We start from the raw sequence: 25,871 nt of genomic DNA on the forward strand, positions 1-25,871 counted from the left end.
CGGCACCAGCAGCACCACCAGGTGACTCCAATGGCCTCCTGGACCACCTGTGGAACACCTGAGGAGCCTCTGAACACCTGTGGAACACCTGAGGGGCCTCTGAACACCTGTGGAACACCTGAGGGGCCCCTGAACACCTGTGGAACACCTGAGGGGCCTCTGAACACCTGTGGAACACCTGTGGAACACCTGAGGGGCCCCAGAACACCTCTGGAACACACCAGGAGAGCCATCGGCCGGTGCAGGAGAGAGAGAGACAGGTATCGCCCGCCACGAGCAAGCTTTTCACCACACCGTGCCGGACTGCCCGTAGCGCAGTGGCCACCGTACTCAACTCACACACCCGAACTGCTCCTGGGTCTGATTCTCGGGCGAGGGCGCGTTAAATGGGCACGTTTTCCCCTCTAAACCCAAAAATATAGCCCACTGTTTACGCAGCAGTAAATGCGTGTCTATATATATATACACCCGGGACTTAGTCAACTGTTGTGTGTTGCATCATGCATCCTGGGAGAGGACAAATTGCATAGTTGCAGATGTATAGTGCGGGCTGGTGAGTCTCTTAGGAACGTAATGTGCCAATTAACTCTGCAGTAGGGAGGGGGGGGGGGGGGAAGAGGAGACGCAGGGGAGGGGGTGACCTCACACCGCTGATCAAGCAAGCTGTTGTGGTCAGTCTGGCGCTCCGGTATGCGGAGGGAGAGGGGGGGGGGGTTGTTTCAACTGATAATTACCAGGTAATTGATCAAAATAATACGATATTAATGTGAAATTTATTTAAACAAACATCAGCGATGTGAGGTCCCTCATTCTATTATGATATATATATATATATATATATATATATATATATATATATATATATATATATATATATATATATATATATATATATATATAGGAGTTTGTGAGGGTACCACCTCTGGTGCCAATGTGGGGACCCATAGCCTCGGAGAAGAAAATAAAAAGTATTCAGAGGAGACCTTGTGGTTTCTCACTGAACACTAATATTATCTTCTCCTACCACCCCCATTCTTTTGTATGTACACATATATATTTACTTTATTTGAACTTTGTTACAAAAAGTATGACCCCCTGTATGAGTATGAGTAGGAGTATTATATATATATATATATATATATATATATATATATATATATATATATATATATATATATATATATATATATATATATATATATGTCGTACCTAGTAGCCAGAATGCACTTCTCGGCCTACTATGCAAGGCCCGATTTGCCTAATAAGCCAAGTTTTCCTGAATTAACATATTTTCTCTAATTTTTTTCTTATGAAATGATAAAGCTACCCATTTCATTATGTATGAGGTCAATTTTTTTTTATTGGAGTTAAAATAATGTAGATATATGACCGAACCTAACCAACCCTACCTAACCTAACCTAACCTATCTTTATAGGTTAGGTTAGGTTAGGTAGTGTAAAAAGTTAGGTTAGGTTAGGTTAGGTAGGTTAGGTAGTCGAAAAACAATTAATTCATGAAAACTTGGCTTATTAGGCAAATTATGCCTTGCATAGTAGGCTGAGAAGTGCGTTCTGGCTACTAAGTACGACATATATATATATATATATATATATATATATATATATATATATATATATATATATATATATATATATATATATATATGTCGTACCTAATAGCCAGAACGCACTTCTCAGCCTACTATTCAAGGCCCGATTTGCCTAATAAGCCAAGTTTTCATGAATTAATGTTTTTTAGACTACCTAACCTACCTAACCTAACCTAACCTACCTTTTTCGGCAACCTAACCCAACCTAACCTATGAAGATAGGTTTGGTTAGGTTAGGTAGGGTTGGTTAGGTTCGGTCATATATCTACGTTAATTTTAACTACAATAAAAAAAATTGACCTCATACATAATGAAATGGGTAGCTTTATCATTTCATAAGAAAAAAATTAGAAAAAATATATTAATTCAGGAAAACTTGGCTTATTAGGCAAATCGGGCCTTGAATAGTAGGTCAAAAAGTGAGTTCTGGCTACTAGGTACGACATATATATATATTGTGACGGTAACGCGTTGGTGTTCGGCTGTTTAAGGCTAGGGGTATGGCCTCGTCACATAGTTATAAAAAAACTGGAACTTCGTCTGTGGTAAGGTAAGGAGAAGACACACAAAACACAAGTAAAACTTTAACAATGAAATTTTAATTACGTTAAATAAATCAAAACATGAAAATAATGCACAAACAAATATGTATAATAAAATCAATGAATCAAAATAATAAGAATACTGAAATGACACAATGAAAGTTACGTTAAGGCAAAATAATAAGAAGTGCAACACAAAAGTTAAGTGGGAGGTGCTGGAATATTGGCTTAAAGCCACCACCTCTCTCAGTACACTCTAGAGTCTAGCTGGGAGGAGTGCTGGCTACGAAAGCACGGAACATTCTGAAGACTGATGTTGGGGCGACCCCAGACATCGGGTAGTATTGGGGGGCGAGTGCAGGTGCAGCCAGACCGGCGACCAATCAGCGGAGCCGTAGCGATCAACGGGTAGTTTGGTGATTTGGGTCCGAACAGGTGGCGGGCTGCATACGTTTCTGCTCACCCTTGCAAGCCTTGCTGGTGCTGGTGTTGTTGTTAGACATTTCTTCCATAGTCTTTTATATAATTGTGACGACGTAATTATGAAGGGAAGAGCAGGCTCAATCTCTTGAAGGAGATTATCGTCACAACTCTCCCCCGAAGCCTGCGGTTCTGGAAGAAGTACGTCGTTATGTGGTGGAGTAATGGATGGAGTCGCTTCTACTTCATAAACTCTGGAGAGATCATGGGCTAAGATGTTGTCAGACTCTTGGTATAGCGTGTCTCCAGGTTGAATTTCTGCAGGTAGCAAGCCCATAGTAGAAGACGTTGAGATGAGAAGTGGGCGTGCTGCAGGAGGTGTAGGGTGGTGTGGTCCGTATTGATGGTGGACCGAGCACTTTTCAGGTGTGGAGTGAAGTGCTGAAGCTTCAGGATGAGGAAGAGTAGCTCCTTGCCAATTGTTCCGTAGATCCTTGTAGCAGTAGTCGCTGACAGGTGTATTCTTCTCGCCTCGTTGCTGCATCACGACACCACCATCGTCGGTACCATTGGCGTCGACATGGAGGATGTAGGGCTTGTGACGATAATCTCCTTCAAGAGATTGAGCCTGCTCTTCCCTCCAAAATTACGTCTTCACAATTATATAAAAAGACTATGGAAGAAATGTCCAACAACGACAACAACACCAGCACCAGCAAGGCTTGCCAGGGTGAGCAGAAACGTATGCAACCAGCCACCTGTTCGAACTCCAACCACCAAACTACCCGTTGATCGCTACGGCTCCGCTGATTGGTCGCCGGTCTGGCTGCACCTGCACTCGCCCCCCAATACTACCTGATGTCTGGGGTCGCCCCAACATCAGTCCTCAGAATGTTCCGTGCTTTCGTAGCCAGCACTCCTCCCAGCTAGACGTTAGCGTGTACTGAGAGAGGTGGTGGCTTTAAGCCAATATTCCAGCACCTCCCACTTAACCTTTGTGTTGCACTTCATGTTATTTTGCCTTAACGTAACTTTTCATTGTGTCATTTAAGTATTCTTATTATTTTGATTGATTGATTTTATTATACATATTTGTTTGTGCATTATTTTCATGTTTTGATTTATTTAACGTAATTAAAATTTCATTGTTAACAGGCCCCCATAAAACTTGTGACGGTAACGCGTTGGTGTTCGGCTGTTTAAGGCTAGGGGTATGGCCTCGTCACATAGTTATAAAAAAAAATAGAAAAACTGGAACTTCGTCTGTGGTAAGGTAAGGAGAAGACACACAAAACACAAGTAAACTTTAACAATGAAATTTTAATTACGTTAAATAAATCAAAACATGAAAATAATGCACAAACAAATTCTTATAATAAAATCAATGAATCAAAATAATAAGAATTCTTAAATGACAAAATGAAAAGTTACGTTAAGGCAAAATAACAAGAAGTGCAATACAACAGTAAGTGGGAGGTGCTGGAATATTGGCTTAAAGCCACCACCTCTCTCAGTACACTCTAGAGTCTAGCTGGGAGGTGTGCTGGCTACGAAAGCACGGAACATTCTGAAGACTGATGTTGGGGCGACCCCAGACATCGGGTAGTATTGGGGGGCGAGTGCAGGTGCAGCCAGACCGGCGACCAATCAGCGGAGCCGTAGCGATCAACGGGTAGTTTGGTGATTTGGGTCCGAACAGGTGGCGGGCTGCATACGTTTCTGCTCACCCTTGCAAGCCTTGCTGGTGCTGGTGTTGTTGTTAGACATTTCTTCCATAGTCTTTTATATAATTGTGACGACGTAATTATGAAGGGAAGAGCAGGCTCAATCTCTTGAAGGAGATTATCGTCACAATATATATATATATATATATATATATATATATATATATATATATATATATATATATATATATATATATATACGTATATTTTTATCTTAATACATAATCCACATTGGACACGTATGTATGGACATGTATATGTGTGTATATGATGTACTGAGATGAGAGACAATGGTTGCAAGAGAGAGAGACAATGGTTGCAAGAGAGGCAGACAATGGTTGCAATAAAGGGAGATAATGGTTGCAAGAGAGGGAGATAATGGTTGCAAGAGAGGGAGATAATGGTTGCAAGAGAGGGAGACAATGGTTGCAATAAAGGGAGATAATGGTTGCAAGAGAGGGAGATAATGGTTGCAAGAGAGGGAGATAATGGTTGCAAGAGAGGGAGATAATGGTTGCAAGAGAGAGAGACAATGGTTGCAAGAGAGGCAGACAATAGTTGCAAGAGAGGGAGATAATGGTTGCAAGAGAGGCAGACAATGGTTGCAAGAAAGGGAGATAATGGTTGCAAGAGAGGGAGATAATGGTTGCAAGAGAGAGAGACAATGGTTGCAAGAGAGGCAGACAATGGTTGCAAGAAAGGGAGATAATGGTTGCAAGAGAGGGAGATAATGGTTGCAAGAGAGAGAGACAATGGTTGCAAGAGAGGCAGACAATAGTTGCAAGAGAGGGAGATAATGGTTGCAAGAGAGGGAGATAATGGTTGCAAGAGAGGGAGATAATGGTTGCAAGAGAGGGAGATAATGGTTGCAAGAGAGAGAGACAATGGTTGCAAGAGAGGCAGACAATAGTTGCAAGAGAGGGAGATAATGGTTGCAAGAGAGGGAGATAATGGTTGCAAAAGAGGCAGACAATAGTTGCAAGAGAGGGAGATAATGGTTGCAAGAGAGGCAGACAATGGTTGCAAGAGAGGGGAGACAATGGACCATTGGACCATTAACCATGGACCATTAACAGTTAACCATTGACCACGCGTCAACAACTGGAATACGAGTCCAAATTGTCATGGTAAATATGTATACCAAACACATATGAGTGTTGGGTCATATGTATCAAATATGTACTATTGCACCCAACCAAATATCCACTTTTCTTCCATTGGAATATTAATGGGCATTGTTAGGCCTAATGCAGTATACGTACGAGCTCCATTAGGCCTAGGAAAGGTTAGGGTTAGTCATCTTTCCCGAACCCTCTCAATAAGCAAACCCTAGGGCCAGATTCACGAAGCAGTTACGCAAGCACTTACGAACCTGGGGCCAGATTCACGAAGCAGTTACGCAAGCACTTACGAACGTGTACATCTTTTCTCAATCTTTGACGGCTTTGGTTACATTTATTAAACAGTTTACAAGCATGAAAACTTCCTAATCAACTGTTGTTATTGTTATAAACAGCCTCCTGGTGCTTCGGAGCTCATTAACTGTTTGAAAATTGTAAACAAAGCCGCCGAAGATTGAGAAAAGATATATAGGTTTGTAAGTGCTTGCGTAACTGCTTCGTGAATCTGGCCCCTGCCCATCTTTTCTCAATCTTTGGCGGCTTTGTTTTACAATTATTAAACAGTTAATGAGCTCCGAAGCACCAGGAGGCTGTTTATAACAATAACAACAGTTGATTGGGAAGTTTTCATGCTTGTAAACTGTTTAATAAATGTAACCAAAGCCGTCAAAGATTGAGAAAAGATGTACACGTTCGTAAGTGCTTGCGTAACTGCTTCGTGAATTCTGGCCCCCCCCCCCCCAGGATTTTGGTAGATTAGTGGACATTTAGTAGAGTGCGTAGAGTCATGATGTGCGTTATACATGTTGGAGGAGACTCTGCAGGATGACAAGTATACTGTCGGGGACATTGTTCAACTTTCTCTCAGTGAATCATTTTTATTCAGTCTTACTTTACATGAGTGAGTTGAGGCTCCAGTGATGTTGCTAAATAAATATTTAAAACTTTATGTATATATATATATATCGACTATGCATTTGTATATCTTCATTCAAAAATCTATTTTAAGATAATAGAAATATATCTAAACTTTACTTATACATTAATAACTATGGAACCCTTTGTATCTTTAAAATAAGATATATATATATATATATATATATATATATATATATATATATATATATATAAATAAATAAATAATGTTTATCAGTATATGTGATTTATTACCATATAATGTGAAGGTAACCCTGTGGTCAGCGCAGTTGGGAGTCACACCCGAATGGACCCGGGTTCGATTCCCATGCAGGACGGAGACTTGTGAGCACGTTTCCTTACATTGGACGCCTATGTTCATCTGTGGGTAAAGAGATAGCCGGGATTTAAGCAACTGTTGTGGGTAGCATCCCGGGGAAGCCATCAGATAATTGGGCTTCAGTGGTGACCAGTACGGAGGGTGAAGGTCACCCAATTGTGGTCATGTTGATGTTTATCTGTACTCTCTCTCTCTCTCTCTCTCTCTCTCTCTCTCTCTCTCTCTCTCTCCCTCCCTCTCTCTCTCTCTCTCTCTCTCTCTCTTTCTCTCTCTCTTTCTCTCACTCTCTCTCTCTCTCTCTCTCTCTCTCTCTCTCTCTCTCTCTCTCTCTCTCTCTCTCTCTCTCTCTCTCTCTCTCTCTCTCTCACTCTCTCTCTCTCTCTCTCTCTCTCTCTCTCTCTCTCTCTCTCTCTCTCTCTCTCTCTCTCTCTCTTTCTCTCACTCTCTCTCTCTCTCTCTCTCTCTCTCTCTCTCTCTCTCTCTCTCTCTCTCTCTCTCTCTCTCTCTCTCTCTCTCTCTCTCTCTCTCTCTCTCTCTCTCTCTCTCTCTCTCTCTCTCTCTCTCTCTCTCTCTCTCTCTCTCTCTCTCTCTCTCTCTCTCTCTCTCGTGAGCCTTGACCAGCAGTCAGTCCACCCCAAGACTGAAGGCACAACACTGGGACTCACAGATCAACAGCATCACTGCATCAAAATTAATCTAATTGACAGAATAAGCGGAACAAAAGAAACAGCCTTGCTACCTACCTTACGAACCAACCACTTGGGGATTAGACGGTTGAGAGACGGTCTCGCTTCATGCAGGTCGGCGTTCAATCCCCCGCGACCGTCCACAAGTGCTTGGGCACCATTCCTTCCCCCCGTCCCATCCCAAATCCTTATCCTGACCCCTTCCTAGTGTTATATAGTCGTAATGGCATGGCCCTTTTCCCTGATAATTCCCTTACCTATCTTGCGATGATTCCGAGGATCAGTGTCCCCGAGGCCCGGTCTCTAGCCAGGCCTCCTGCTAGCATGTTTGGTGAGGAAAAAAATCAATGTGCCTTGAAGAAAATCACCACACAAGACTGGAAGGAGTGGACGCCAGCGTACTAAGAAGACCTGCTCAACACCGTCCACCATCTGACCCGACCCTCCACCTGCTCCCTTCACCATCTGACCCGACCCTCCACCTGCTCCCTTCACCATCTGACCCGACCCTCCACCTGCTCCCTTCACCATCTGACCCGACCCTCCACCTGCTCCCTCTGCCGAACACACAACACACAGACACTCAACAACAGCCAGCCTACACGGCTGTGCAATGTCTTAGTAGATCCAGGCAGTGCTGGAACATCTTAGTAGACCCAGGCAGTGCTGGAACATCTTAGTAGACCCAGGCAGTGTTGGAACATCTTAGTAGACCCAGGCAGTGCTGGAACATCTTAGTAGACCCAGGCAGTGCTGGAACATCTTAGTAGGCCCAGGCAGTGCTGGAACATCTTAGTAGACCCAGGCAGTGCTGGAACATCTTAGTAGACCCAGGCAGTGCTGGAACATCTTAGTAGACCCAGGCAGTGCTGGAACATCTTAGTAGACCCAGGCAGTGCTGGAACATCTTAGTAGACCCAGGCAGTGCTGGAACATCTTAGTAGGCCCAGGCAGTGCTGGAACATCTTAGTAGACCCAGGCAGTGCTGGAACATCTTAGTAGACCCAGGCAGTGTTGGAACATCTTAGTAGACCCAGGCAGTGCTGGAACATCTTAGTAGACCCAGGCAGTGCTGGAACATCTTAGTAGACCCAGGCAGTGCTGGAACATCTTAGTAGACCCAGGCAGTGCTGGAACATCTTAGTAGACCCAGGCAGTGCTGGGGAAGAATACTCCAAGATGAGACGTCCCGCTCCCATAGCTAGTGGGCCAAGAGCTTGGAGCAACTCGATGTAAACAACATCCCCCACAAACACCTAAGTTCAAGAAGATCAAAATTTAAACATCAAAACCTGTACATAAACAATTGAGTGCAGTGTACTGTATATGTGAATGCTATACAGTATACATCTATAGAAGCATATATATGTTGAAATACACGAGAGAAACCTTATAACCACACACTTGCACAGATCCTACAGCTTCGCTTCTCAGCTGTTGTTTCCATACCAAATCTCCATTGATATTTGAATTCATGGTGTGGTGCCCATGGTACCGCATATATCATCCTGTGATGATACTCATCAGAGGAGGAGTGATGCTGCCCAATAAACTCGACCCTCGAGACAAAACATACAAGTAAAACACAGTCGCAGCTCACTAGTACAAGCGAGCAAGCGGTACACAGCTACCAAACACACCCACACATCGTGTCAGCAAGGCGGACAGCCCGCCTCCCAGCGTCACTCACTCTATATTCCACATTTCCAAAACATATGAACCGTTTGTGGCCAAACCTTTAGCTTGGCCGGGGCCCAGTCAATCTTCTCCAGGTCAGAGGTCAACCTGAACTGGGAAGGACTCCTCCTATATGTTTCACTACACACACACACGGCATCTCCTCATGCGTGTTCACTCCATCAGTGAGGCGGGAGGAACTGTGAGGGTGTAGCCTGAGCCTCACAGGTCGCCAGAGTTCACACTATGGTAATCCATAGTCTGAATGAGGGCGAGGGAATGGTCTCCCTGGACCACTTGGTCATGTGGGAGAGTTCTGCCCATGATGGTCGTTCTTAGGTATATTGTTACTCCCTCGTGACCACCATGACCACCATCACCACTACCACCATGACCACTACCACCATGACCACTACCACCATGACCACTACCACCATGATCACTACCACCATGACCACTACCACCATGACCACTACCACCATGACCACTACCACCATGACCACTACCACCATGACCACTACCACCATGACCACTACCACCATGACCACTACCACTATGACCACTACCACCATGACCACTACCACCATGACCACTACCACCATGACCACTACCACCATGACCACCACCATGACCACTACCACCATGACCACCACCATGACCACTACCACCATGACCACTACCACCATGACCACCACAACCATGACCACCACCATGACCACTACCACCATGACCACTACCACCATGACCACTACCACCATCACCACTACCACCATGACCACTACCACCATGACCACTACCACTATGACCACCACCACCATGACCACTACCACCATGACCACTACCACCATGACCACTACCACCATGACCACCACCACCATGACCACCACCACCATGACCACCACCACCATGACCACTACCACCATGACCACTACCACCATGACCACCACCACCATGACCACTACCACCATGACCACTACCACCATGACCACTACCACCATGACCACCATGACCACCACCATGACCACCACCACCATGACCACCACCACCATGACCACTACCACCATGACCACTACCACCATGACCACCATGACCACTACCACCATGACCACTACCACCATGACCACCACCACCATGACCACTACCACCATGACCACTACCACCATGACCACTACCACCATGACCACTACCACCATGACCACTACCACCATGACCACTACCACCATGACCACCACCACCATGACCACCACCACCATGACCACTACCACCATGACCACTACCACCATGACCACTACCACCATGACCACTACCACCATGACCACTACCACCATGACCACCACCACCATGACCACTACCACCATGACCACTACCACCATGACCACCACCACCATGACCACCACCACCATGACCACTACCACCATGACCACCACCACCATGACCACCACCACCATGACCACTACCACCATGACCACTACCACCATGACCACCATGACCACTACCACCATGACCACCATGACCACTACCACCACCGCCACCATGACCACCACCACCATGACCACTCCACCATGGACCACAAGTGGCTCTCCACATGCGTCAAGGGACAGAGGGTCATGAGGACAGGTCACGTGACGGGGTGAGCGTGGCTGGCCGCACTCTATCTTAACACGGTACACGGTTTACCCCTCCTACTGTCACGCAATATTATGCAACACCACACAACACTATGCAACACCTCACAACACTATGCAACACCTCACAACACTATGCAACACCTCACAACACTATGCAACACCACACAACACTATGCAACACCTCACAACACTATGCAACACCACACAACACTATGCAACACCTCACAACACTATGCAACACCACACAACACTATGCAACACCTCACAACACTATGCAACACCTCACAACACTATGCAACACCTCACAACACTATGCAACACCACACAACACTATGCAACACCTCACAACACTATGCAACACCACACAACACTATGCAACACCTCACAACACTATGCAACACCACACAACACTCTGCAACACCTCACAACACTATGCAACACCACACAACACTCTGCAACACCTCACAACACTATGCAACACCTCACAACACTATGCAACACCACACAACACTATGCAACACCACACAACACTATGCAACACCTCGCAACACTATGCAACACCACACAACACTCTGCAACACCTCACAACACTATGCAACACCACACAACACTATGCAACACCACACAACACTATGCAACACCTCGCAACACTATGCAACACCACACAACACTCTGCAACACCTCACAACACTATGCAACACCACACAACACTCTGCAACAACTCACAACACTATGCAACACCACACAACACTATGCAACACCTCACAACACTATGCAACACCTCACAACACTATGCAACACCTCACAACACTATGCAACACCACACAACACTATGCAACACCACACAACACTATGCAACACCACACAACACTCTGCAACACCACACAACACTATGCAACACCACACAACACTCTGCAACACCTCACAACACTATGCAACACCACACAACACTATGCAACACCACACAACACTATGCAACACCACACAACACTATGCAACACCTCACAACACTATGCAACACCACACAACACTATGCAACACCACACAACACTATGGAATACCACATAACACTATGCAACACCACACAACACTATGCAACACCACACAACACTATGCAACACCACACAACACTATGGAATACCACATAACACTATGCAACACCACACAACACTATGCAACACCACACAACACTATGCAACACCACACAACACTATGGAATACCACACAACACTATGCAACACCACACAACACTATGCAACACCTCACAACACTATGCAACACCACACAACACTCTGCAACACCTCACAACACTATGCAACACCTCACAACACTATGCAACACCTCACAACACTATGCAACACCACACAACACTATGGAATACCACATAACACAAAGAAACATGCAACATCATGCAACATCATGTAACACCATGTAACATCATGTAACATCATGCAACACCATGTAACATCACGCAACATCATGCAACACCATGTAACATCATGCAACACCATGCAACATCATGTAACATCATGTAACATAATGCAACATCATGTAACATCACGCAACATCATGCAACATCATGTAACATCACGCAACATCATGCAACACCATGCAACATCATGTAACATCATGTAACATAATGCAACATCATGTAACATCACGCAACATCATGCAACATCATGTAACATCACGCAACATCATGCAACACCATGTAACATCATGCAACACCATGCAACATCATGTAACATCATGTAACATAATGCAACATCATGTAACATCACGCAACATCATGCAACACCATGTAACATCACGCAACATCATGCAACACCATGTAACATCATGCAACACCATGCAACATCATGTAACATCATGTAACATCATGCAACATCATGTAACATCACGCAACATCATGCAACAACATGTAACACCATGCAACACCATGTAACATCATGTAACACCATGTAACATCATGTAACACCATGTAACATCACGCAACATCATGCAACACCATGTAACATCATGCAACATCATGCAACACCATGTAACATCATGCAACATCATGCAACACCATGTAACATCACGCAACATCATGCAACATCATGCAACATCATACAACATCATGTAACATCATGCAACACCATGTAACATCATGTAACATCATGCAACATCATACAACATCATGTAACATCATGCAACACCATGTAACATCACGCAACATCATGCAACATCATGCAACATCATACAACATCATGTAACATCATGCAACAACATGTAACATCACGCAACATCATGCAACATCATGCAACATCATACAACATCATGTAACATCATGCAACAACATGTAACATCACGCAACATCATGCAACACCATGTAACATCATGCAACATCATGCAACACCATGTGACATCATGCAACACCATGTAACACCATGTAACACCATGTAACACCATGTAACACCATGTAACACCATGTAACACCATGTAACATCATGCAACATCATGTAACACCATGTAACACCATGTAACACCATGTAACACCATGTAACACCATGTAACACCATGTAACACCATGTAACACCATGCAACACCATGTAACACCATGTAACACCATGCAACACCATGTAACACCATGTAACACCATGCAACACCATGCAACACCATGCAACACCATGTAACACCATGTAACACCATGTAACACCATGCAACACCATGTAACACCATGTAACACCATGTAACACCATGCAACACCATGTAACACCATGTAACACCATGTAACACCATGTAACACCATGTAACACCATGCAACACCATGTAACACCATGTAACACCATGTAACACCATGTAACATCATGCAACATCATGCAACACCATGTAACACCATGTAACAACAAGGAGAGAGAGAGAGAGGTCACACACCTGTGTGGCCACCAGCAAGTTGATGGTCCTGGTGCTCAATACACACTGTTGCAACCCTCAACGACACACACACACTCTGGTACAATAACTGTGGTACAATAACTGTGGTACAATAGCTGTGGTACAATAGCTGTGGTACAATAGCTGTGGTACAATAACTGTGGTACAATAACTGTGGTACAATAACTGTGGTACAATAACTGTGGTACAATAACTGCGGTACAATAACTGTGGTACAATAACTGTGGTACAATAACTGCGGTACAATAACTGCGGTACAATAACTGTGGTACAACAAGTTACAACTTACAACACTCATGAGGTGACTAAGGCAAGTCATTAATTAAATCGTTATTAAACTACTCTATTACCACTAACTAGTTGCACTAGTTAACCTAACCTAACTAGTTGCACTAGTCACAGCCTAGTTTACCTACTGCCTATACCCCCCCCCCCCCCCCTCAACCAGTGCCTCATCGCTAGCACCCTAACTTTCAACCTTAGTTATAAGTTAGGGGTGCTAGTTAACTCTAGTTAGGGTACTAGTTAACTCTAGTTAGGGTGCTAGTTAACTCTAGTTAGGGTGCTATTTAACTCTAGTTAGGGTGCTCGTTAACTCTAGTTAGGGTGCTAGTTAACTCTAGTTAGGGTGCTATTTAACTCTAGTTAGAGGTGCTAGTTAACTCTAGTTAGGGTGCTCGTTAACTCTAGTTAGGGTGCTCGTTAACTCTAGTTAGGGTGCTAGTTAACTCTAGTTAGAGGTGCTAGTTAACTCTAGTTAGAGGTGCTAGTTAACTCTAGTCAGAGGTGCTAGTTAACTCTAGTTAGAGGTGCTAGTTAACTCTAGTTAGGGTGCTAGTTAACTCTAGTTAGGGTGCTAGTTAACTCTAGTTAGGGTGCTAGTTAACTCTAGTTAGGGTGCTATAGTTAACTCTAGTTAGGGTGCTAGTTAACTCTAGTTAGGGTGCTAGTTAACTCTAGTTAGGGTGCTATTTAACTCTAGTTAGGGTGCTAGTTAACTCTAGTTAGGGCGCAATTTAACTCTAGTTAAGGTGCTAGTTAACTCTAGTTAGAGTGCTAGTTAACTCTAGTTAGGGTGCTAGTTAACTCTAGTTAGGGTGCTAGTTAACTCTAGTTAGGGTGCTAGTTAACTCTAGTTAGGGTGCTAGTTAACTCTAGTTAGGGTGCTAGTTAACTCTAGTCAGGGTGCTAGTTAACTCTAGTTAGGGTGCTAGTTAACTCTAGTTAGGGTATTAGTTAACTCCTCACTAAACAACCCCGTTAACGTCCAAGGCACTAGTATCTACCATATGAAATCCTGGATAATCACGCGATAACAGGATAAAGAGGGAAGTAGTGTATACTGGATAAAAAGAAGGATAATACATCTAGAAAAGAGGAGATAAAACACCGAGATAAATACTGGGATTAGGATACATTGGATAAATATGATAACTTGGATAAATCAAGATACTATGATAACTGGAGTAAATCCTGAGAGTTGGATAACATAGTGGTAAAAACTGAGTATAATTAAGGAAATCCAATGGAAAAGAAAATAGCGTGAATAAACTGGAAACAAGATAAGTCTGAGGATAGCACTAAGATAACTGGATAATGAAGGATAATTCAGTGATCTGGGATAATTCACTGAAGAAATGAGCTTTATATATATCCAGTGTTCAACGAAAGTTTATTTTTCATATATAATCTCACTATTCCGTTGACCCACTCACCATACTGAGCCCTGTAGGTCCTTCACTGTAGCCCGTCTCCACAAAACTTGTAACTTTAACCACCATAAGCCTTTACAGCTTAGTCCTAACCTACACAGAAGCCTTGACCAGCCTGAGCTTCGGGCAGCTTATTTCAAGAGGCTTTGACCAGGTGACTTTCAAAGGCTTTCACCAACTTCTTCACTACCTCACTTCTCCACAACTACAATGTAAATATAAGGATATTGCAATATTTGTACCCCTCTTAAGTTCACTGGCTGGGATATACAATCATCCAACAACACTGCTGCAGCGATATTCCTGGATGCTATTGGCTGCTTGTGATTGTAAAAAGGTTCTTGGAACAGTCCCGAACCCACCTGAAATACTCTTGATGTTTTCCTCACATACTCATTGGATTATTCCTCTGAATACTTCCAGGAATACTCCCTGAAATACGTCCAGAAATAGTTCATTAAATACTTCTAGGAATACTTTCATAAATACATCCTAGAATACTCACTGAAATGCTCCCAGGAGCACCTTGAACACTTACTGGAATTCCTCATTAAATACTTCCAGAAGTACTGTGGGAACCGACCTGTGAGATTTATATTTATTTAATTTATATGAATTTATATAGAATTTATATTTACGTTAATTTGTATATTTCGATAGCAATTTGTATGATGTTAGGTGGACTGTATTTCTGCAATAATCTCACAAATCAATCCTTACACGTTAGGGGTTGTTTATATTAAATTTATATATATGCAGCCAATCAAACTATAGTATTAAACTACATATATTAGTATATAAAATTGGAGGTGCCTTATCTTATTGTACAGCAGGCTTAGTCCACCAGATATAACTAGGATGTAGACACCAAATTATCTTCATGTGAGGCTAGCTTCAATCACCGAAGTAACTGTTGTACCAAGATAAATTCTTGCTTCCTCTTCTTGTTCCTGTCAAAGGGCACTAGCTGTAAAGCCGGAATCCTAATATATGACAACTATAGCAGAGAAAACACTGTATATTATATAAGGACCAAGGCTTAATTACCTGTTTTGAGTCAATCGTTCGTGTTCTAACCGGGTCTCCCTTTATTTACCTAACATTAACTGGCCAGAAATGATTAGATAAATGGGTTTCGGTAAGACACTTCTCTTGTTTATGTTGACAGTGTGTTGATGATGGTTGAACACTAATTTGATCTCCATAACACTTCGTCCAAAAGAATTATAGGAGCTGAATTTGCTCTATGACTCTGGTCTTAACAAACAATGGCTGACCTCTTCACTACAGACGCCTTGGCTCTCCTTGTCCAATGTCAATAAGTGATAGAAGGGTCACATTTACTCTATTTTGATACTGATAATTAAGTTAATTCAATTGAGATGTTTTTATGATGGTAAAAGTCCAAAGACTAAGGTATTTAAGAAAAATTCCCAACAGAATAGCTGGTGAATTTATAGTACTATGTGGCAATTATATCCCGTTTTCTATTGACGGAAAATTCCACTACAAGCTACATTTTCTATGGGTAACTTGTGTATACAACACAGCAGCAATATTGTCTGCCTATTGTATGTATTATTAATAAATGGTGTCGGGTTTTCCGACAAATACTCCCTGGAATGCCCTGAGTTAGACTACGAAGCCAAGAAGCAATGGTTTCCTTGGTCCGTGACAGTACCACCCGCCGCCCCGGTTACCAGGTGGCCTCCACAAGATCTAGATCGCTGACACGACAAACGTAATTGACTGGGAACCCTAATACCCTAAACGACCACCAGTGTCCAGACTGTGATGACCTCCTTCACCCGAGTCTTCGTTCTTATCTTCAGTACAAAGCACCGCACTTGACACACTTAGTGCGCCTGTTGCTCAAGTGACGGAGCGTTGGGGATGACGGCTGGTGTCACGCTAGTTACAGTACCCCTCTCAGTGTCACGCTAGTTGCAATACCCTCTCAGTGTCACGCTAGTTACAGTACCCCTCTCAGTGTCACGCTAGTTACAATATCCCCCTCAGTGTCACGCTAGTTACAATATTCCCAGTGTCACGCTAGTTACAATACCCCCAGTGTCACGCTAGTTACAATATCCCCAGTGTCACGCTAGTTACAATACCCCTCTCAGTGTCACGCTAGTTACAGTACCCCTCTCAGTGTCACGCTAGTTACAGTACCCCTCTCAGTGTCACGCTAGTTACAGTACCCCTCTCAGTGTCACGCTAGTTACAATGCCCCTCTCAGTGTCACGCTAGTTGCAATACCCTCTCAGTGTCACGCTAGTTACAATACCTCTCTCAGTGTCACGCTAGTTACAATACCCCTCTCAGTGTCACGCTAGTTGCAATACCCCCTAAGTGTCATGCTAGTTACAATACCCCCTCAGTCACGCTAGTTGCAATACCTCTCAGTGTCACGCTAGTTACAATACCCCTCAGTGTCACGCTAGTTACAATACCCCTCAGTGTCACGCTAGTTACAATACCTCTCAGTGTCACGCTAGTTACAATACCCCTCAGTGTCTCGCTAGTTACAATACCTCTCAGTGTCACGCTAGTTACAGTACCCCTCAGTGTCACGCTAGTTACAATACCTCTCAGTGTCACGCTAGTTACAATACCCCTCTCAGTGTCACGCTAGTTACAATACCCCTCTCAGTGTCACGCTAGTTACAATATCCCCCTCAGTGTCACGCTAGTTACAATATTCCCAGTGTCACGCTAGTTACAATACCCCCAGTGTCACGCTAGTTACAATATCCCCAGTGTCACGCTAGTTACAATACCCCTCAGTGTCACGCTAGTTACAATACCCCCAGTGTCACGCTAGTTACAATACCCCTCAGTGTCATGCTAGTTACAATATCCCCCTCAGTGTCACGCTAGTTACAATATTCCCAGTGTCACGCTAGTTACAATACCCCCAGTGTCACGCTAGTTACAATATCCCCAGTGTCACGCTAGTTACAATACCCCTCAGTGTCACGCTAGTTACAATACCCCTCTCAGTGTCACGCTAGTTACAATATCCCCCTCAGTGTCACGCTAGTTACAATACCCCCAGTGTCACGCTAGTTACAATACCCCTCAGTGTCACGCTAGTTACAATGCCCCTCTCAGTGTCACGCTAGTTACAATACCCCTCTCAGAGTCTCGCTAGTTACAATACCCCTCAGTGTCACGCTAGTTGCAATACCCCTCTCAGAGTCACGCTAGTTACAATACCCCCCAGTGTCACGCTAGTTACAATACCCCTCAGTGTCACGCTTGTTACAATACCTCCTCAGTCACGCTAGTTGCAATACCTCTCAGTGTCACGCTAGTTACAATACCTCCTCAGAGTCACGCTAGTTACAATACCTCTCAGTGTCACGCTAGTTACAATACTCCCTCAGTGTCACGCTAGTTACAATACTCCCTCAGTGTCACGCTAGTTACAATACCCCTCTCAGTGTCACGCTAGTTACAATACCCCCTTCAATGTCTCGCTCGATATAGTACCTCTCAATGTTACGCTAACAATACCCCTTGACCCCTTCAATGTCACGCTAATTACAGTTTCCCTCAGAGTCACGCTAGTTACAATACCTCTCAGTGTCACGCTAGTTACAATATTTCTCAGAAATTTTGACTCGTTCATTAACATTGCTGTAGGTATTAACACAGAGGCGAGGGGGGGGGGGGAGCCGCCCGCAATGTGCGCTGCGTGCGACGCGATGTTGGGACTCGCGGTGCACCACACGCATTGTGAGTGGGTTCCTGGGACACGGGGAACACTGCACGCAATGTGTTCATTGCGTGCAGGAGGGGAGGCGGGAGACTCCTGCAAAGGTCAAAACCAATGATCAACCAGGTTGTGATTTATACGTCAGGCTGCGAACAGCCGCATTCAACAGCCAGATTGACCAGTCCAACAACCAGGACTGGTTGTTCACGAAGCTCCATGTATTTTTTCGTAAGTAGGTTTGCTACGAAGGTTCCTAAGTATGCCCTGAGAAGATGCTTAGGTGCAATTCACGTAGGTCGACTTAGGAAGATATTTGGGTTTTGGGTCTGGTTCACCTGCGTGCCGATAGAGGTCACTACTGTGTTTCGTTTGGCCAATCAGAGAGCAGAAACATTCTTCATATTGAAGATTAAGCGCTGGCTTATCGGAGCTCTACTGCTTCCTATTTACGTCGAATTTTCATATAAAATTAGTACATTTCGAAGTAAAACAATGTTTTTTCAACTTCTACAGCCAGCACCGACATTGTAGTAAACAAATATGTTACATTTGTTGTTTACCTACGTAATTTTAAGAGATACTGTGTAGCTGTCCTTGTTGCTCGGAAAATGCGCTGACAATTATTGTATATATTTACTAAATTTCCCCAAGAGCCACTAACTATCTAGTGACCTCGACGAGGACAGAAAGCCGGCGACTTGTTAAAGGGCCCGCCAATTGTCTTAATGATATTTTTTAGCTGGAATTTGGCATTTACGGCTTCAGCGGGTAGGCGGTTCCATGGGTTTATAGCCCTCTTGGTGGTAAAAAACATCTGTTTTCAGTCCTACTTGAGAGGACATACTCTCCAACACTATATCTGTGATTGCCCTGTTATCAGTGACTTCATACCAAATGGTATGAGGTACTTTGAGCTCTACAATTACTTCATACACTCAGGAATATTGGAAGATATTATTGTGCTGCACCAAGATTTTGCCAGTGGAGGCTAATAGATCAGCATTAAGTATTTAGTTCTCTCCTGATTCCATGTATGACTGGCCATCCTGGACCTATAGTTACTGGTCGTGACTGTAGGTCTCCCTGACTGTTCTGGTAGTCAACACAGGTTACTGGTCGTGACTGTAGGTCTCCCTGACTGTTCTGGTAGTCAACACGGGTTACTGGTCGTGACTGTAGGTCTCCCTGACTGTTCTGGTAGTCAACACAGGTGACTGGTCGTAACTGTAGGTCTCCCTGACTGTTCTGGTTGTCAACACAGGTGACTGGTCGTAACTGTAGGTCTCCCTGACTGTTCTGGTAGTCAACACGGGTTACTGGTCGTGACTGTAGGCCTCCCTGACTGTTCTGGTAGTCAACACAGGTGACTGGTCGTAACTGTAGGTCTCCCTGACTGTTCTGGTAGTCAACACAGGTTACTGGTCGTGACTGTAGACCTCCCTGACTGTTCTGGTAGTCAACACGGGTTACTGGTCGTGACTGTAGGTCTCCCTGACTGTTCTGGTTGTAGCTCCCAGATACCATCCTCCTCATGCCAGTACTATAAACTAGTTACTCCTCAGGCTGCTGGGATGTGGTGTGGGTGTCTTCTCCCTGTCCTCCTCTTCTCTCTTCCTCCCTCCTTCTTGTTCCTCCCCTCTGCTGTTCCATCTTTCTCTGTATTTCATCATTATTCATGTAACATATTCAAGGTACACCTTTCTGTAGTCTTCAATATCTCACATGTTACCTTTCCGTCTCACCAAGAGCCTGGGTGACTCCTCATATACCAGTTTTATTGGCCTAGTTCCTCACTGTTGCAGATGGACCCAGTCTGACCCAGTCTGTAGACTTGAGTACACTCATTCTGAGCCTCATACAGGTGCAACAGTCTCAGGATCTGTGTGGCTGATTCTCTGTTTTACGCAACCGTTCAGCCTTGGTTCCCTCTGTTGTCTCTGGATGGTCTTCAATAATCAGTGTTCGGCTCATTTCATGTTTTGGAGTTTGCTAATGTTCACCATTTGGTTCTCAACTATATTATTTGATTGCTCCTATTTGGGATCCATGTGTTCCCATTTTCAGGGCGGGAAATAAGTGCCACTAATTTGTCTTCTACTTTTTTTAACCTCTCGTGACACTGGGTCCAGCGGACTTGGACTGGACAATAGAGTGGACTTCATGCAGGTCGGCGTTCTGTCCCCGACCGTGCAAGTGGTTCGGCACCATTCCTTTCCTTCGTCCCATCCCAATCCCTTATCCTGACCCCTTCCCAGTCGTAATGGCTTAGCGCTATCTCCTGATAGTTCCCTTCTTTTCTTCTCGTGACATTGCCTGGCATCAATAGAAGCCTCCCTTACTAGTCATCAATAGAAGCCTCCCTTACTAGTCATCAATAGAAGCCTCCCTTACTAGTCATCAATAGAAGCCTCCCTTACTAGTCATCAATAGAAGCCTCCCTTACTAGTCATCAATAGAAGCCTACCTTACTAGTCATCAATAGAAGCCTCCCTTACTAGTCATCAATAGAAGCCTCCCTTACTAGTCATCAATAGAAGCCTCCCTTACTAGTCATCAATAGAAGCCTACCTTACTAGTCATCAATAGAAGCCTACCTTGCTAGTCATCAATAGAAGCCTCCCTTACTAGTCATCAATAGAAGCCTCCCTTACTAGTCATCAATAGAAGCCTACCTTACTAGTCATCAATAGAAGCCTCCCTTACTAGTCATCAATAGAAGCCTCCCTTACTAGTCATCAATAGAAGCCTCCCTTACTAGTCATCAATAGAAGCCTACCTTACTAGTCATCAATAGAAGCCTCCCTTACTAGTCATCAATAGAAGCCTCCCTTACTAGTCATCAATAGAAGCCCCCCTTACTAGTCATCAATAGAAGCCTCCCTTACTAGTCATCAATAGAAGCCTCCCTTACTAGTCATCAATAGAAGCCCCCCTTACTAGTCATCAATAGAAGCCTACCTTACTAGTCATCAATAGAAGCCTCCCTTACTAGTCATCAATAGAAGCCTCCCTTACTAGTCATCAATAGAAGCCTCCCTTACTAGTCATCAATAGAAGCCTCCCTTACTAGTCATCAATAGAAGCCTCCCTTACTAGTCATCAATAGAAGCCTACCTTACTAGTCATCAATAGGAGCCTCCCTTACTAGTCATCAATAGAAGCCTCCCTTACTAGTCATCAATAGAAGCCTACCTTACTAGTCATCAATAGAAGCCTCCCTTACTAGTCATCAATAGAAGCCCCCCTTACTAGTCATCAATAGAAGCCTACCTTACTAGTCATCAATAGAAGCCTACCTTACTAGTCATCAATAGAAGCCTCCCTTACTAGTCATCAATAGAAGCCTCCCTTACTAGTCATCAATAGAAGCCTCCCTTACTAGTCATCAATAGGAGCCTCCCTTACTAGTCATCAATAGAAGCCTCCCTTACTAGTCATCAATAGAAGCCTACCTTACTAGTCATCAATAGAAGCCTCCCTTACTAGTCATCAATAGAAGCCTCCCTTACTAGAATTTTCTGTACTTCTCCCAGTTTTAGATGTTCTCTCTCACATCTCTCACTTTCCTCTGCCTACTGGCCCTTCTAGTAGACACCCAGATATTCTAACTTGTTCTGTTATTTCGTATCTGTTTCGTGTCTTGTGTTTTGCAATCTCTCTCTCTCTTGGCACTTTATCATCTTTATCTAACTCTCTGCCTCTTAAGTTTCTTTGGTATCTCTCCCATTTCTGTTATTTTCCCTTTCACATTTATTGCTTCTTTCCCTTATCTGTTTCGTACAGTGTTTTCTCGTGTAGTTCAGCTGTTTTTTTTTAGCGTTTTCTGTGATTGTAACTTGTGTTTATGCATGTGTTCCTGCACACCTTCCCACTCCTATCCCTGAATTTACTATTTGTGCCTACAGAATCGAGCTATTAGCTCTTGGACCCCGCCTTTGTAGCCAATTTATTTTTCCTCTTATGTCTACTACATATTTTTCTCTCTAACACACGCACACCGTTGATTGACGGTTGAGAGGCGGGACCAGAGAGCCGAAGCTCAACCCTCCACAAGAACAACTGGTTGACTATAACAAGTAGGTGAGTACACACTCATATCTCCCAGGAAGCAGCCCGTAGCAGCTGTCTAACTCCCAGGTACCTATTTACTGCTAGGTGAACAGATGCATCAGGGTGAAAGAAAATTTGCCCATTTGTTTCCGCTGGGAATCGAACCCGTGCCATAAGGACTACGACCCCCGAGCGCTGTCCACTCAACCGCGAGGGTGTGTGTGTGTGTGTGTGTGTGTATGTGTGTGTGTGTGTGTGTGTGTGTGTGTGTGTGTGTGTGTGTGTGTGTGTGTGTGTGTTGTAGTTGCCGGTTGGTTAAAGCAATGACTCCTGTCCTTCTGCTCTACCATACCTATCTTGAGGTTATCTTGAGATGATTTCGGGGCTTTTAGTGTCCCCGTGGCCCGGTCCTCGACCAGGCCTCCACCCCCAGGAAGCAGCCCGTGACAGCTGACTAACACCCAGGTACCTATTTTACTGCTAGGTAACAGGGGCATAGGGTGAAAGAAACTCTGCCCATTGTTTCTCACCGGCAGCTGGGATCGAACCCAGGACCACAGGATTACAAGTCCAGCGTGCTGTCCGCTCGGCCGACCGGCTACCTAGTGTTAAAAGGTATGAATAGTGTTGGCTTCCACAACCTGCTCCTTTAGTTCATTCCAGTTCTCCACTACTCTCATGCTAAAAGAAAACTTTCTAACATCTCTGGAACTCATCTGAGTTTCTCTGTGAGTTTCCAGCTTCCACCTACATCCCCTCGTTCTGTTGGTATTCTGTGTGAACATTTCGTCTATTTCCACTCAGTCAATCCCCCTAAATATTTTGTTGTTGTTGTTTAAGATTCGCTACCTGGAACAAAAAGTTCCAAGTAGCACAGGCTATGGTGAGCCCGTATTATTAAAAAAGTTGTTTGTATGGTGCTATTATATCTTCCCGCTAGCCCTTCCTTTTTCTAATGTCGTCAGGTTCAGTTCGTTCAGTCGCCCTTCATATCTCATCCCATACAACTGCGGGACGAGCCTCGTCGCAATTTTTTCAACGTTTTCCAGTTTCCTTATGTGTTTCTTTAGGTCTGGCCACCATGATGGGGCTGCATACTCTAAGACTGGTCTCACGTAGGCTGTGTAAAGCGCTCTGAATGTGTGTGTGTGTGGGGTGAGGGGGGGGGGCGGCAGAAGCATGACACTCACACATTAACGTTTCATCATTAATAACATTTATCTTACTGATATCAGGCGGCTCTTGCTGGAAACTGTGGCTTAACATGGGCGTGGCTTAATATGGGCGTGGCTTAATATGGGCGTGGCTCGCTATGGGCGTGGCCCCGTAAAGGGCTGGACTTGCTAGGACCGCGCCTCCACATATCTCAGCATGGGCGACTGTGTACCGTGACTGGTAACGCGAGTACACACCATTAACAATACACCAACGATGACCAGCAGACACGCACAGTCGCCCACCATAACTAGCGCCAGAGGACTTGAGATAACGACTGAGTTACGACGATCACTGCAGGTTATTTTTGCTAGGTAATGACCTGGAGCGGCCCTTGAGAGAGACGGCGGCCGCACCACGATACCAGGACCTTCCTTTCGGGGCCATAACTCAGGTTAGCCTCGTCTAAATTTATCAACGTTTATCGCTATTCGTTGTGCGTTATTAAAGTGAATCAATATTTGCGTGGTGTCTTTAGGGAATATGGCGAAGGTCGCCGCTGTTGTTGGGCTGCCACGCAGGGAGAGTACAGAGGGCGGGGCGGCCGGGGCCATGGTTATCTTGAGGTTATCTTGAGATGATTTCGGGGCTTTAGTGTCCCCGCGGCCCGGTCCTCGACCAGGCCTCCACCCCCAGGAAGCAGCCCGTAACAGCTGACTAACTCCCAGGTACCTATTTACTGCTAGGTAACAGGGGCATAGGGTGAAAGAAACTTTGCCCATTTGTTTCTGCCTCGTGCGGGAATCGAACCCGCGCCACAGAATTACGAGTCCTGCGCGCTATCCACCAGGCTACGAGGCCCCATCGTGGAGGCCCATGGTGGACTCTTCTCAACCACAGTACCCGTGAAGTACAGGTAAATGGACGGTATATATACTGACGGCAGCAGACATGGCCTGTAGCCACTGCCTGTACTCTGTCATGGCTCTACCTGTACTCTGACATGGCCTGTAGCCACCACCTGTACTCTGACATGGCCTGTAGCCACCACCTGTACTCTGACATGGCCTGTAGCCACCACCTGTACTCTGACATGGCCTGTAGCCACCACCTGTACTCTGACATGGCCTGTAGCCACTACCAGTACTCTGACATGACCTGTAGCCACCACCTGTACTCTGACATGACCTGTAGCCACCACCTGTACTCTAACATGACCTGTAGCCACCACCTGTACTCTGACATGACCTGTAGCCACCACCTGTACTCTAACATGGTCTGTAGCCACCACCTGTACTCTAACATGACCTGTAGCCACCACCTGTACTCTAACATGACCTGTAGCCACCACCTGTACTCTAACATGGTCTGTAGCCACCACCTGTACTCTAACATGACCTGTAGCCACCACCTGTACTCTAACATGGCCTGTAGCCACCACCTGTACTCTAACATGACCTGTAGCCACCACCTGTACTCTGACATGACCTGTAGCCACCACCTGTACTCTAACATGGTCTGTAGCCACCACCTGTACTCTAACATGACCTGTAGCCACCACCTGTACTCTGACATGACCTGTAGCCACCACCTGTACTCTGACATGACCTGTAGCCACCACCTGTACTCT

At 44.7% G+C, this 25,871-nt stretch overlaps 2 protein-coding genes across 2 annotated transcripts in view; both read left to right on the top strand.

The window, feature by feature from the left end:
- LOC123758374 (uncharacterized) overlaps positions 1-586 on the top strand; it is a 27,352-nt gene extending 26,766 nt beyond the window's left edge. The window contains exon 2 of the mRNA XM_045742699.2: positions 1-586. This exon is cut by the window's left edge and continues 86 nt beyond it. Coding sequence (XP_045598655.1) covers positions 1-25 — 25 coding nt within the window. The 3' untranslated portion in view covers positions 26-586.
- The window catches only part of LOC123758373 (protein white), a 127,987-nt gene that overhangs the window by 61,924 nt on the left and 40,192 nt on the right, over positions 1-25,871 (top strand). The window lies entirely within an intron of this gene.

Source organism: Procambarus clarkii, chromosome 11 (assembly GCF_040958095.1).
Source record: "Procambarus clarkii isolate CNS0578487 chromosome 11, FALCON_Pclarkii_2.0, whole genome shotgun sequence".
In the NCBI taxonomy this organism is placed as follows: domain Eukaryota; kingdom Metazoa; phylum Arthropoda; class Malacostraca; order Decapoda; family Cambaridae; genus Procambarus; species Procambarus clarkii.